At 34.6% G+C, this 13,533-nt stretch overlaps 1 protein-coding gene across 1 annotated transcript in view; it reads right to left on the bottom strand.

The window, feature by feature from the left end:
• LOC140596724 (low-density lipoprotein receptor-related protein 1B-like) overlaps window positions 1–13,533 on the bottom strand; it is a gene marked incomplete at its 5' end in the record, with an annotated part of 91,118 nt that overhangs the window by 63,253 nt on the left and 14,332 nt on the right. Inside the window, one exon of the mRNA XM_072745201.1 lies at window positions 4,688–4,849. Within this exon, the coding sequence (XP_072601302.1) occupies window positions 4,688–4,849 (162 nt within the window). The remainder of the gene's footprint in view (window positions 1–4,687; window positions 4,850–13,533) is intronic.

The raw sequence follows: 13,533 nt of genomic DNA, 5'->3' as shown, positions 1-13,533 counted from the left end.
GGGACTCGATCCTAGGACTCCAGGATCACGCTCTGGGCCGAAGGAAGCACTAAACCACTGAGCCACCCGGGCTGCCCAAGAACTTTAAAAATAACAAGGAGAAGACAAACAGATTGCTATTTGATTTTAACACCAGGTTTTTAGGCACAGATTGAGTCGGTCCTCCCTGGCCCTTTTGCTCTAATGTTATTACTATTAACCACTAAAAACCTCAGATATTATTGACCCCATATTTAACACCCAGATTTAAATGCAAAATACATGCTTACTCTTTTCTTTTATTTATATTAGAAATCCTTGCTCCAGATCTGCACAAAATGGAGCTATATTTGTTCCTAAACAACTTGCTTAAAGAATACCCAATTTTACTTTGCCATTATTTATCTCTGTCTCTTCTCCCTGGGTGCTTCAGTTAAAATTAATTTGCATTTGGACCTCAGGATTTTATATTGCCATTAGAATCATGAAATGTTTTTACTCAGCACAACTAAGAACTGATGTTTTACCTCCCACTAATGGACCTTTAATTAGGCACCGTAATGAACCATTATGTCATTCCTTCATTTATGGAGAAAAGATTTTGTATATGCAAGATACAATTTTGACAGAACACCAGGTCCTCTGAACCTTGCCGACTCACATATAATAGATCCTAAATTTATTATGCTTTTGTCAGCTGTTGGATTTATCATTTTAATGACCCTGTCCACAGACTTATATTGCTGCCAAAGCACAGCATCACCATACTGCAGGAATGTTTGTTGACATCTTGATCAACAACTCCTGGGGTCCAATTCTGACTGTAATATTACTACGTCGGGACCTTGAGCAAGTTATTTAACCTCTGTCTAAGGATTAATTGGTTAATTTTAATAAGTGCTTTGCAGTAAAAGGTGGGAAGTGCTATGACTGCTAATAGTGATAATAAAATGATAATGCAGCCTTTTATAATGCATCAGGCTACCTCAGACTGTGATTCTATTAAGTTGCCAATTAAAATATATGCGAACTGAATTTATTCTTTTTAAGAAACCCAATTGCTATAATGATGGCCACATAGTATTTTTTCAACTTAGATCAAAAAAATAAAAAATGGTGATACTTCAGCTTAATTTTTTTAAAGTTAAAAAAAAAAAAAAGATCAACGTTCTATGATGATGGACCAATTGGGAACAGAGAAAAGCTGCACAGAAAAATACCAGATGGTTGTACTCTGATTAAATCTAGCTCTTGTGCTTTAAGTTGATTGTTCTTTTATTAACTTGTCTCTAAACTGCTTTCATTTATTTATCTATGATTATTTATTTATTCGACAAAGGCCAATGTTGGATGTAATCTCAAAGAGGTCATCTCAGACAAATAGGTGGAATGCACACAATTAATAATACCAAGCAAAAGTGAATAGAAACAGACAGAGGTAAAGAAGTAGTGACTTGAAAATTCAAAAGAGAAAGAGATTCATTCAAACTGAGGGCAGATGTAAACAACTTCAAAAAGGAAACATCCTTTAAACTGGGCAGAGACAGATAGGACTTGGCACGGAGAGAGGAAGGTGAGAAAGAATCCAAAGAAAATGCATTCCAGAGGAAGGGAATAACAGGAGAAAGTTGCAATGCCATGGGAATTGACAAGTGGAGAAGCATGATAACTGTGGTTTTACTAGAATAAGGGAGAGGCTGCAAAAGTGGTCTGGATGGTAATGAGGGTCTACATTATGCAAGGTAGTAGTTGGTGTTGTCCTTGATGCTTGGAAGTCTTTCAGGGTTGTGAGAATATTGGAGCCAAAAAGAAAAAGTCCATGAGTTGGTAGGTGGAAGTTGTGCTGAAATATCCTGCTATGTTGGGAGGAGAGTGGGGAGGGGAGAGCCACGAGGACGTAAGCAAGGTGTGTAAGCAAGGTGTGACACCTGTATATGACCAGATTGTGTTTGCTAGATAAGCTCTGCTGGCCTATAACACATATTTAAGAGATAAAGCCAGGAAAGCAGTGTGAAAAGAGCATTGGCTGAGGGTAGTGGCATCTAAGGATGTCAAGATGCTGGCCTGCATGAGCAGAATATACACTTAAAAAAAAACAACAATCTGAAACCATATTTGTCTCTGCTGCAACAGAAATGACTGCCTGCTATAACAGAAGGAAAATATTTAATATTGTTCTTTATTCTCAAATTAAGTCATTGCAGATTGTTTGATTTGATGCTGTTCCATGTGTCTCCTGCAGTGAGCAGAGACCCAGACTACTCTTTGTAAGGGCCTCAATGATATCAAACCACCTGGAGGCCAGAATGTTGAGTAGATTTTAGAGGGTATGGTCTGGAGTTGGGTTACCCAGACAGAATGCTGGCTTCCCATTTACTGTGACATTCAGGAGGCTCTTGTGCCTCGTCAGTAGCCTCCTCTGTAAAATGAGAATAAAAGCAACACCTAGTTCATTAGTGGGATTAAATGGACTAATAGAATTAATGCAAAAAAAGAAATGACCACAGGAGTGTCTGGGTATAGAAAGATCTCATTACATATGGTTGAGACAGAAAACAATTCTTTTTATTATGAATACAACATACAGCTGTGGCTATTCTTTTGAGAGTAGGTATAGAGGGTGCAGAGAGAAAGAATGGAGATCAATTAGTAATAATACAGGTTAGCAACGCTGGAAGCTTCGTTCAATGAAGGTAGTGGGGATGGAGCTGGTGAGAAGTGTTCAGATTCTGGGCCTGTTTTAATGGGAAAAAAATGAGAAAGAAGTTCATGTAAAAGAAAGAAAGCAGTCAAGAATGAATCCAATTATGTGATAGGGATCATCAAGGAGTATACTTGTGATGAGCACTGGGTGTTGTACGGCATTGTTGAATCGCTGGATTATATACACCTGAAACTACTATAACACTGTCTGTAGCTATACTGGAATTAAAATAAAAAATAGATATAAAAAAGAAAAAATAGATATAAAAAATCTTTTAAAAAATGAAGTTAGTTAGATCAAAAAAATAATAATGAATTCAAGATACTTGGATCTGAGTGATGGGTGTTTCCTTTTATAGACACAGGGAAAACTATGGTAGAAGCAATTTTGGGTAAGAAAATCAGGTTAATAATTGAAAGCCAACTCAAACTGTCATATATACACATCGGTATCAAAATCTGGAATTCAGGAGAGACATTCACCTAGAAATATACATTCAGAATCATCTGTATTTGGATGATCTAAAAGTCATCAGTTAGTTGAAATCATCTAGGCAGTAGGTTTCAATTTCAGTCACACATCTGAAACATGTGGAAAACTAAACTGTATGGAAGTCTCAGAGAATCAGAATCTTTGGAGATGATGTTTGGGGAAACTGTATCTTACAAAATTTTATAAAAACTGTTTATTCTAATGTTCCAATTTGTATAGAAATCACAGGCTCATGGAGTGAGTGTTTTGAGAAAAAAGAAGAAATTCAAGTACAGTCATGAGCCACTCCAATGTTTAAAGGTCAGGGAGAAGAGGAGGAACCGGCAAAAAACGATGAAAAGAAGCAACCACTGAAATGGGAAGGGAAACAAGAAAGTGGTAAGAACAATTGAAAGTTTTTTTTTTTAATTTTTTTATTTTTTTATTTTTTTCAATTGAAAGTATTTTAAGGAGGGAGTGATTTACTGATGACTGTGGGATAAAATAAGAATTGGTAACTGGATATGAGAACATGGATGACAATAAAATAAATTAACTTGATTCTGATGAAAGATACTTAAGCAAAATAGTGAAGATAAAAACCTGACAGAGGTGAGGTCAAAAGAAAAATAAAGAGGAAACTGTAGCATGTAACAACTCTTTAGAGTAATGCTACTGGTAAAAGAAAAATAGTAAGTCAGGAAATGAAGTTGTGGGTCGAAGGAGTGTGGGCACAAGGCAAGGTTGTTCAAGATAGAACTAGGGAGAGAGGAAAATATTGATAAAGGAGAAAGATGGGAACAGTTGTAAGAGATGTGTCCATAAGTAGCTAAGAGGGATCGATGTATGAGTGGACAGCGTAGCATTTGGGGTAGCATGTGGTTCCTGGTCATAAGGAGATAATCTATGGGTAGAAGATAAAGTAATTCGAGAGATGTGATGGTGGGAGCTTGTGGCAGTTCTCTTTAGTTAGCTTCTATTTTGATCAATGAAACAGAAAGCAAGTTCTTGAGCTCAGGATAAATCTGGGGAGCAGGTATTCAAGGTTTGGGAAGAAAACAGAAGATATGACAAAGATACCAGTAGATTAGCAAAATACAGTAGAAGCCACAGTAAGTGCCCGTTTGAAATTAGTGATAAAAACTCAAGTGAGCATGTGATTTTCTTCAGTTGCATCCAGCCATGGGGCACTGGTTCAGAACAGGTGGAGAATTGGAGTTAACCGTGATTACAGTTTTCTAGGAAAGTACAGTAGAAGGGAAGAAGGAACAAGGGAATTGTGGGTATATACTAAGTCATGATTACAGTGATGGATTATAAGTTAGGGAAGGAAGAAACATAGAATCTTTAAAATGAGAAGGATGAGGAACAGTATAAAATACTGTTGGAGTTAGAGTGACAGAGGGAGTGACCCTGAAAAATCAGGGGCTGCTGAAATTGAGATAAGGGATGGAACATGGAGATAAGAAAACTACTTCACGTCAACCTCAACGCATGCCCTCGGACTGTCTGGTGGGAGTTGCTGTCACTTACAGTACTGACACCTGTCTCCAGTGTGTTCGGCCTGGCAGTGGCAGGAGGGCTGGTTCCCGGCAGTCACGCTGCAGGTGCCTCCATTTTGACAAAACTCCTCACAGACTGTCTTACCACAGTTTGGTCCAGTGAACCCCAGGGCACAGCTGCAGGTGGGTCTCCCTATTGGAAAAGAAAAGGTAACAAAACGAAGAAGTTACTTGGCTAGAATGGTTTATCTTCACAGAATCCTCACTAGACAAGAGACAGGAAGCCAAGATGCTGGTCAAGGTGGGTCCACACTTCCTCTGTGACTGTAGGCAGGAGGCTGACCTCGATGCGTCTGCATTTTCCCACATTCCAGTGAAGCCTAGGTTAGAAGATTAACTCAGGTTCACATCAGGTAAAATAACCAGAGCTCATTTTATGAATAATTACACATTTATACAGGTGTGTTATGCTCTGAAGTGCTCACGTTATTCTTTGTACTTCTCTCTTCATGTCCATTTTGCTTTTTCCGATCATTTTTTTCTACTCATATAGTAACGTAGATTGTATCAGCCATTAGAGTATAAAATAGAGACAATCATGATCATATCTCTCAGTGTCGAATCATCATGGACCACCACTGCTAAAGCATGAGCTTAGACTTATAAATATTTTAATAAGTTTAAAATGGTCATACCATCTATAATATTTATGCGATTAGTTATTTTAATCGATGTAAATTTATACACCGCATTTAGTATGTAAGCACTTAATAAGTCCTATTTTATTTCATCTTGTGTTTTTTTATTCATGGGAAAGGACTGTCCCTTGTAGTCTAGTAAGATGATTTAAAGTCTAATGTTAACAGCACATGAGAGTAGATCTAATGGATCATCTATGGATATTTTTCTTTATTTGCTCTGTGGAAACTAATATCACAAGTAAAGGTGAGCAATCCTTTAGGGTGCTTGGAACATAACACAGTTAACTGTTAGATCAAGAATGAGTCTCTCTAACTGGCTGGAATGCCAAGGCCTGGGTGGAAAATGGGAGTACCGAAGCAGCTATGTAGGAGAAACTCAGGAAAACAAAACGAAATAATAGCTATCATTTGTAATGCGGAATAGCGAAGTTTGGAGGTTGTACAAATGTGAAGAAATCACATGAAAAAGAATAAAAAAGAAATTTAGTCATAGATCTGAATTAACTATGACTCGGAAGTGTCACCCAGTTGACTAGCAGCAGAGAATATCCAGCCATCGCCTCTCTCACCTTTGTAGACATGAGGTATAATTAGACTGGTCATAAAAATGTATGAGTAGAAGTCTTAAGACTTGAAATGTGAAAATGACATAAGTTTTCTCTATTGTCATAGGTTCTACACTTTTTTGAAAAGCACTCATAAGTGAATAAAATGCCTCCAAATGAAAGCCACCTGCCTTTCCAAGAGAATAAATAAGTTGAGGTTCCATAATTTATTTATTTATTTTGCATCGAAAGCTCTCCACACCTTTAAACATGCTTGAAGCTTTTGCTTCTCAGTGAAGAAAGTTACATACATTTTTAATGGTGAGTAGCATTGCTTTAAAACGTCTGCATAAATGTTATTACTTTGGTGGCAGATAAATGCCTATTAGTAGGTTGAGAAACAAGGTAAATTTTATGTACATTAAAAGCTGAGTAACATCGTGTTTTCCATTCCCAGAAAATGGCTTTAAAACTTTTAGCTAAATATTTTTCTTATAATGGTAGTGAATTTTCTAGTTGTTGCTTACATATAGAAAAAAATATCTTCATGGGAACAATAATGGGTGAAAGACAGAGACACAAACAAGGGAATGAATAGTGGTAGAAGATGAAGAGGACAGCAAATTGTTGGAACACAGTTACTAAGGTAAATGAAAGCCCTGAACAAAAGAAGTAGTTCCTCTTCATCAGCAAGAACCAGTGACTGCCTTACAGAGAAATAGAACATTTACACAGGGACACAAATTAACATGAGCTAAATGTAAAACAAACAGAACAGAAAATACAGGAGAAATCAAAATGCATTAGGATAATCATAAAAAGTGCCATATGGTGGTAGGACTTCAGCACCGTGGATTTATGTTTTTCTCCATTATTTTCTAGGTTTCTTTAAATTAAGAGTGAAAAACATTAAAATGAAAGAAGTTTGAAAGAAACAAATGCAACCCACGAAGGCCCTTGAAATCTATTCTGTCCCAGTCACTGAGAGAATGACACCATGCTTTCATCTCATCTGTAGCTGCTTTGAAACTAGGGCAGAGTGACCAGGTTGTCCCCCCACTTCCACATCCAGCATCTGCCTCACATCATTTAGATCCTGGCTGAATTATTTTCAAAAGGCTCTTTTTCTTCCTTTATAAGGAGGATTTCTTTTTGACAAGTAGAAATCTTCATATTCAGGGGAACATTACCAACTTGAAACTGTGTGTTGATACAGTAGATCTTTTGTTTGCTGATGGGAGATGAACCACCTGTCACAGAGTTTTATAATGGGCTTCCATCTAATATTTTCACGACTCTCTCTGGGTGCGCCCTAACAAGTTGCATTGGATTTATTTATAAAGATTTTTTAGGTAGCTCAATTTAATTTCGGCATTTGAAAAGGCAACAATACTGTTACGAAGACTAAGGTATAGATTTATAGCAGTGAAGCATCCAGGGAGCTTGGGAGTTGACAGCTTACAAGAGTAGTATAATCAAAAAGAGCATCAATTAACCTGAGGAAGGAGGGAGAGGATCAGTCTGTTGCCTCTACTCAGTCTAGTTTTTATAGCATTCAGACCTGAAAAGTGTGAGTTGTTAGACTGCCTGGTTATAGACTATCTGTACCAATTACTGGTTGTGAGGCCATGGGCATCACTTCTCTGCTTCTTTTTCCTTGTGCAAAACATGGAGATAATAATATGGGGTTGTTAGGGAGAATCATAGTAAATGAAATGAAAAGTAAAGTAAATGAGATGATATGTGCAAAGCATTTCTAAAGGTACGAGGCACATAGAGAGCACACAATGATACTTTGGCTCCAATTGTTTATTATTATTACTGTTGTTGTTATTTCTATTGAGCTTCGCCATTTATGACTTTGTAACTGCGTCCTAAAAAAGACACCGTCACATTCTAAGAAAATCATTTGGAAAACTGTCTTAAATTACACATTTAATGTTTGTTATTTATTTAAGATAAAATTAAATTTGAGCTTGCATGGCAGCGATGGGATAAAGCAGAAATTCTCCATCAACCTTACTCTCAGACTCCAACATTTTTAACTTTGAAGGATGGGTCTTTCTTTCTCTTTACTTTCTCAACATATTTAATCCCACACTTTAAAAAGAAAACACACACACACAGAAACTCCACATGAGAAACACAAACAATAAAGCACACCTAGTATTTTTATCAAGTCCATTTACTTGTATACCTTCAAATTTTGATACATACTTGAGCTTTTTTTTTTTTAGTCTATACTCATAGCTTCCAATTCTACCAAACAAAATCTTCCATCATAAAGTCACATTCCAATCCTTCACTGGGTTTACAGTTTTAATTTTTTTTTAATATATAAAAAAAGGTATCTTAATCTGTTACTTCTTTGTTATTTCAGAAGAGAGGACAGATCCCTCAATATGTATGTATTGTTCACATCAAGCACTTCTGATTCCCTAGTGGTAAAACAGGTTTAGGGATGGAGAAGTTAATGTGTGTTTTCTTTATTATATATTTATCTCTGATCTCTTAATCTCTAAATCCACTGATTTCTTTTCAATCATCCTCCTCAGATGTTCTCCATAATTTTACACATTTTATTCTTGAAACTTCTTATTTTTATTACACATTTTATTTCGCATCTCCTCTTGAAAATTCTATCTTGGTGTCTAAGACATTACCATTACTGATGTCCGTATCTTTTTCTGATTGTCCTTTTCAATTGCTTTTATGCTTTCTCTTTCTTTCTCTTAAAATATATTCTTCTAAACTTATTTTGGTGATGTAATACAGTTTGATGGCTCCAATAATTCTCTATCTGAATACTACAGTCTCAGTCTTCTCACTCTGGACTCCTTGTCCTTCGTAACTGACAGACCATTCTCTCTTTGTCCTAGGCTCATCAACTCCCCCATGACCCACAAGAGAGAAAATTCTTCTCATAAATATTGTCCTGGTAGCATACGTGATTTCTGTAGACTAGTGATTTCTCCCAGTGACGGGTATGCTCCATACTCAAGTTCGACACTATAAGTTAGCAAAGTGCCTTACTAGCTGTGTACAACAAATGGAGCTTAGTTTATTTTCTTGATTAATTTATTATTAATATATCTGCTTCCGTTCGTAGATAAATGGAAACTTGTTGCATACATCTTCTAAAATGTGCCAGCAAATTTTCATGCAACAAGGTAAGTAAATAATAAACTACTGAGATTTAACTAGATAAACTACTGAGATTTAACTAGATAACTAATAGTAGCTAATGTCAAATATGGCAAAAATATAATTAAAAGTGCTAATCATCTATAGTCAATATTAAGGAATATTCACTGACACAACTAAAGATTGTATTGATCATAAGGAAAAGAGAAATGGGTGCCTGCTTGGCTCAGTAGGTTAAGAGACTGCTTTCTGCTCAGGTCATGATCCCCAAGGATCAAGTCTCGCATTGGGCTTCCTGCTCAGTGGGGAGTCTCCTCCCTCTCTCTCTCTACCCCTCCCCTGGTTTGTGTTCTTATTCATTTACTCTCTCTCTCAAATAAATAAAATCTTAAAAAAAAGAAAGAGAGAGAGAGAAATGGAAATGTCTTGGATTCTCACAGGGTTCTTGAAATTTCACTGGTCTTACGTGGCCCTTACATACTTAAACTAGTCTCAGTAAAAATGATTAATTCTGAAATAGTTCATAAGAATATTTAACAAGAACTAAATAAATTTGGCACAAATAAAATTGTTTATTTTTGGCATTAGATCTGGGAATCAAATATTGTTAGATATTTATTAATTGTGTGGCTTTGCCAAACTTACATTTCCTCACTAGATCTCATTTTGCATCTCATTCTGTAAAATGGTGTCAATGATGCCTACTATGTGCTGGTAAAACACATCATACAACGTCTGCCACATAGCACGTACTTAATTGGTAGTATTAGTAGTAGTAGTAGTCGTATTGAAAAAAAAAGTAGTAGTCGTATTGGTATTATAATTACTATTAGTATTATTATTAAACAGATTGTTTATTATTTAAACAACTGAGTACATATGCTTTTATTAAAAAACTGCATATGGAATCCCAATACACAGTTTTTCCATATTCTTTTGAAAATAATATGCCCATATCCTATCCATATATACCAGTTCAAATAATGTTTTAAAATATATAATAAAAATGCAAACTTTTCTATCATATAGATAGGTAACTACATGGATAGCATAAAAAATTATCATTAGTCCTTGTTAAATGAACGTTAAATTTATATGATTTTGTTACAGTTTTTAGATAAATGGACCTATTTGATTATATGTTACTTTTAGCTATATAGTCATAGCCAGTGATTTCTCTGATATGGACAGACTATTGCTGATTTTCAGTGATAATAAGTAATGTCTTAGAGCACTGACTTTTGAATATCCTAGATTCTTGGATTTTAGTGTTCTTACTTAGCCACTCAAGTTCACATCTGAAAAATAACACAATGTTAGACATAATAGAGTGATAAGGATTAAATAAAGTAATATGTCTAAGGAATTTGACAGAGTTTTTCATATTTATTAAACATTTAAAATGTAGTAGGCACTATAATAAACAAAATTAAGTAGTTAAATTTCCAAAATATTTTAATTACTGGATATATATTCCATATAGAAATCACTATTTACTTGCTAATAATTTTAGAGTAAAATTTGCTGTGTAGCTTTTGTTCAAGTAATATATGAATAAATCTTTTGGTCAAGTAATATATGAATAAATATCAATCAATCAATATGCTCAAAAACCTATATTCATATTTGAATATTATAAATGTGTATCTGTTGGCATTTTTCAGTGACTTGATATACTACTGGTGTCTGTTTTTAAAAGCTAGATTTATTTAATAAACAGTTTTTAAGATGATTATAAATATGCTACTCTTCAGTGTATTTAATCAATATTATATGACTTTAAGTAGGTAAAATTACTTCTCTGCTCAATATTGGACAAATAAATCATTACTCTTTTTTTTTCTATTTAAACATAATGCTTGAAAATGTGTGGTTGATTGCCATGAAGGAATGCTAGCAAAAGTAATTACATATGAACTTCCTATGAGACAGTGACAGTGTTTATTATTTCTGAGTAGATACCTGCTAGTGAGCATCATTAGTCAGTTCTCTTTTTAAGCAATTTATTGAATTCATAGTCATTTGTCAATGTGAACCCCGATGCATCTTAACCCTTACTTGTTGAGTAAGTCTGGTGCTTATAAATTTTTATTCCTGGTTGTAATGTTTTCTACCTAACAAGTTTTCAATATATACAGTCATTGTTTAATTCAATAGTCTGATGAATACATTGAGTCTAGATAATAGAATTTCATTGACATTTAAACTGCAGAGCATATTAATAAATGCTTATATTTAATGTTCCACAAAAATACTATCTGAAAGTTACCCTTTACTCACGATATCTTTACTATTTGAACAAAAACCACATTTTTGTTATTTTATATAGGAGAAAAATAATAAGCTGAGAGACAAGTCACCATAGCCTCATTTGGTTAGATACTAGATTGCAATCAGAAAGCCCATCTCCTGACCCCTAATGCCCAAGACCACTCTGCTTTTTGAAATCCATCTTCACTTCTGACTTAGATTCAAGTGATAAAAGTTTTGAATGCTTAAAAAAATTGCTAGTCTTTTTGATAAAGAGATTTGACATTCTACTTTTCCACTTTATATAATGTTTTCCTGAACAGAAAGTGAGTGCCCATTTATACACAATTTTAGTAAGTTGACTATAGCTGTCGAGTTGTCTTAAGTATCATAAAGATTACAGAGAACTATTCAGCAAAGCCTGAAAAAGAAAAGGAGGAACTGGATCATACCTAGCGCCCTCCCAGATACTACTTAATATATTCTGACATGTTTCAAATTATAGGTCACAATCTATTTATACTTTTGGAAAGTTCGTTTTCAGCCAGCTTTTTTGAAAATAAGACTGAAATATTTTTGTCCTTTCTGTGAATATAAGGAAGCCAACTCAAACCTTCTGAGATTAGCTTAGAAAGCCATAAGACTTAATAGTTCAGTACCACTCTCACCATGTAGTTCAAATGAATCAGTAATTGATTCAAAAAGTCAACAGCAGAATTAAAAATCTTACTTTCAGCCACTCACAGGTTTTTTGTGAAGGCGCAAGGATTGTGAACAGCACCTGGAACTCAGTAAGCAGTTAAATATATGTTAATTACTATGATCCTGGCAATAATAATTATTATTTAAGTTTCTAATAATAATTATTATCATTACTTAATTTTTAATTCTAACAGCAATGCATGTTAATTGTGGAAGTTGGAAAAAACAGACATAAAAGGAAGGACCTATTTCCTTATACAGATGCTTTATTTATGCATTTTTTCCCTATTAGGCTCATATTATATAGTTCTATTTCTTGTGCTTTTTAACTTTAAAATACAATGTAAATTATTGGATCTTATGATGTTTCCATTTCTAATTTTTGAGAAGCCTCAAAATTCCATTCTTCACTGTTGCAACAATTTGCATTCCTGCCAACAGTGTATGAGGATTCCCTTTTTGTCTACATCCCTGTTAACATTTATTTCCTGTTTTTATGATACTAGCCATTCTGACTGGTGTAAGATGGTATCTCATGGTGGTTTGGATTTGCATTTCCCTGATGATTATTGATGCAGCATTATTTACAATAGCCAAGATACGAAGTTATTTAAGTATCCTTCAATAGATAAATGAATAAAGAAGGCATGATACATATGTGCAATGGGATATACTCATTCATAAGAAATAATGAGATTTTGTCATTGTAATAACATGGATGGACCTAGAGGGTATTGTGTTAAGTGAAATAAATCAGATAGAGAAAGACAAATTCCATATAATTCCACTTATATATGGGATTTAAAAACAAAACAAATAATAAAGAACCAACCCATAAATACACAGAACGAACTAGTGGCTGCCACAAGGGAGTCAGTGGGAGATGGGCAAAATGGGTGAAGGGGAGTGGGAGGTACAGACTATCAGTTATGGAATCAATAGGCCACAAGAATAAAAGGAATCAGCATAGGGAATATAGTCAATGATACTGTAATAGCATTGTATGGTGACAGATGGTAGCTATATTTGTGATGAGCATAGCATAACTTACAGAGTTGCCAAATCACTCAATTTTACACCTGAAACTAATGTAACATTGTATATCAACAATACTTCAATGAAAATAAAATAAAATACAATGTGAATATTTTCCTATATTATCATATATTCTACAATTCTGGTTTTATTTATCATATAACATTCATCTTTTAGATACGCTATATTTTACATATTAACTATTTGGATTCAGATTTCTCTCTCCAGTTTTATATTCTAAATAACACTATATTGAACATCTTTACTTCTAATTTTGGGTTTTATCATTATGTAATCCTTGGAATATGTTTCTAAAAATGACATTATTTAATTAAAGAACACAGAAACTTTTTAAACCTCTTGGAGAGTACTTCAAAATTGCTTGCTTCAAGATTTGCACCATGAACATTTTCTTCTGACAGTGATTTACGAATGCTGGTTTCATCTATGTGTGACTGGGCTCCTCCTGCACTTCTTCCTTTCCAAACTCCTTCTTTTTC

The sequence above is a fragment of the Vulpes vulpes genome, unplaced genomic scaffold (assembly GCF_048418805.1).
Source record: "Vulpes vulpes isolate BD-2025 unplaced genomic scaffold, VulVul3 Bu000000637, whole genome shotgun sequence".
NCBI classification, from domain to species: Eukaryota; Metazoa; Chordata; class Mammalia; order Carnivora; family Canidae; genus Vulpes; species Vulpes vulpes.
Note: the sequence above shows the minus strand (reverse complement) of the source record. Positions and strands in the feature narration are given on the sequence as shown.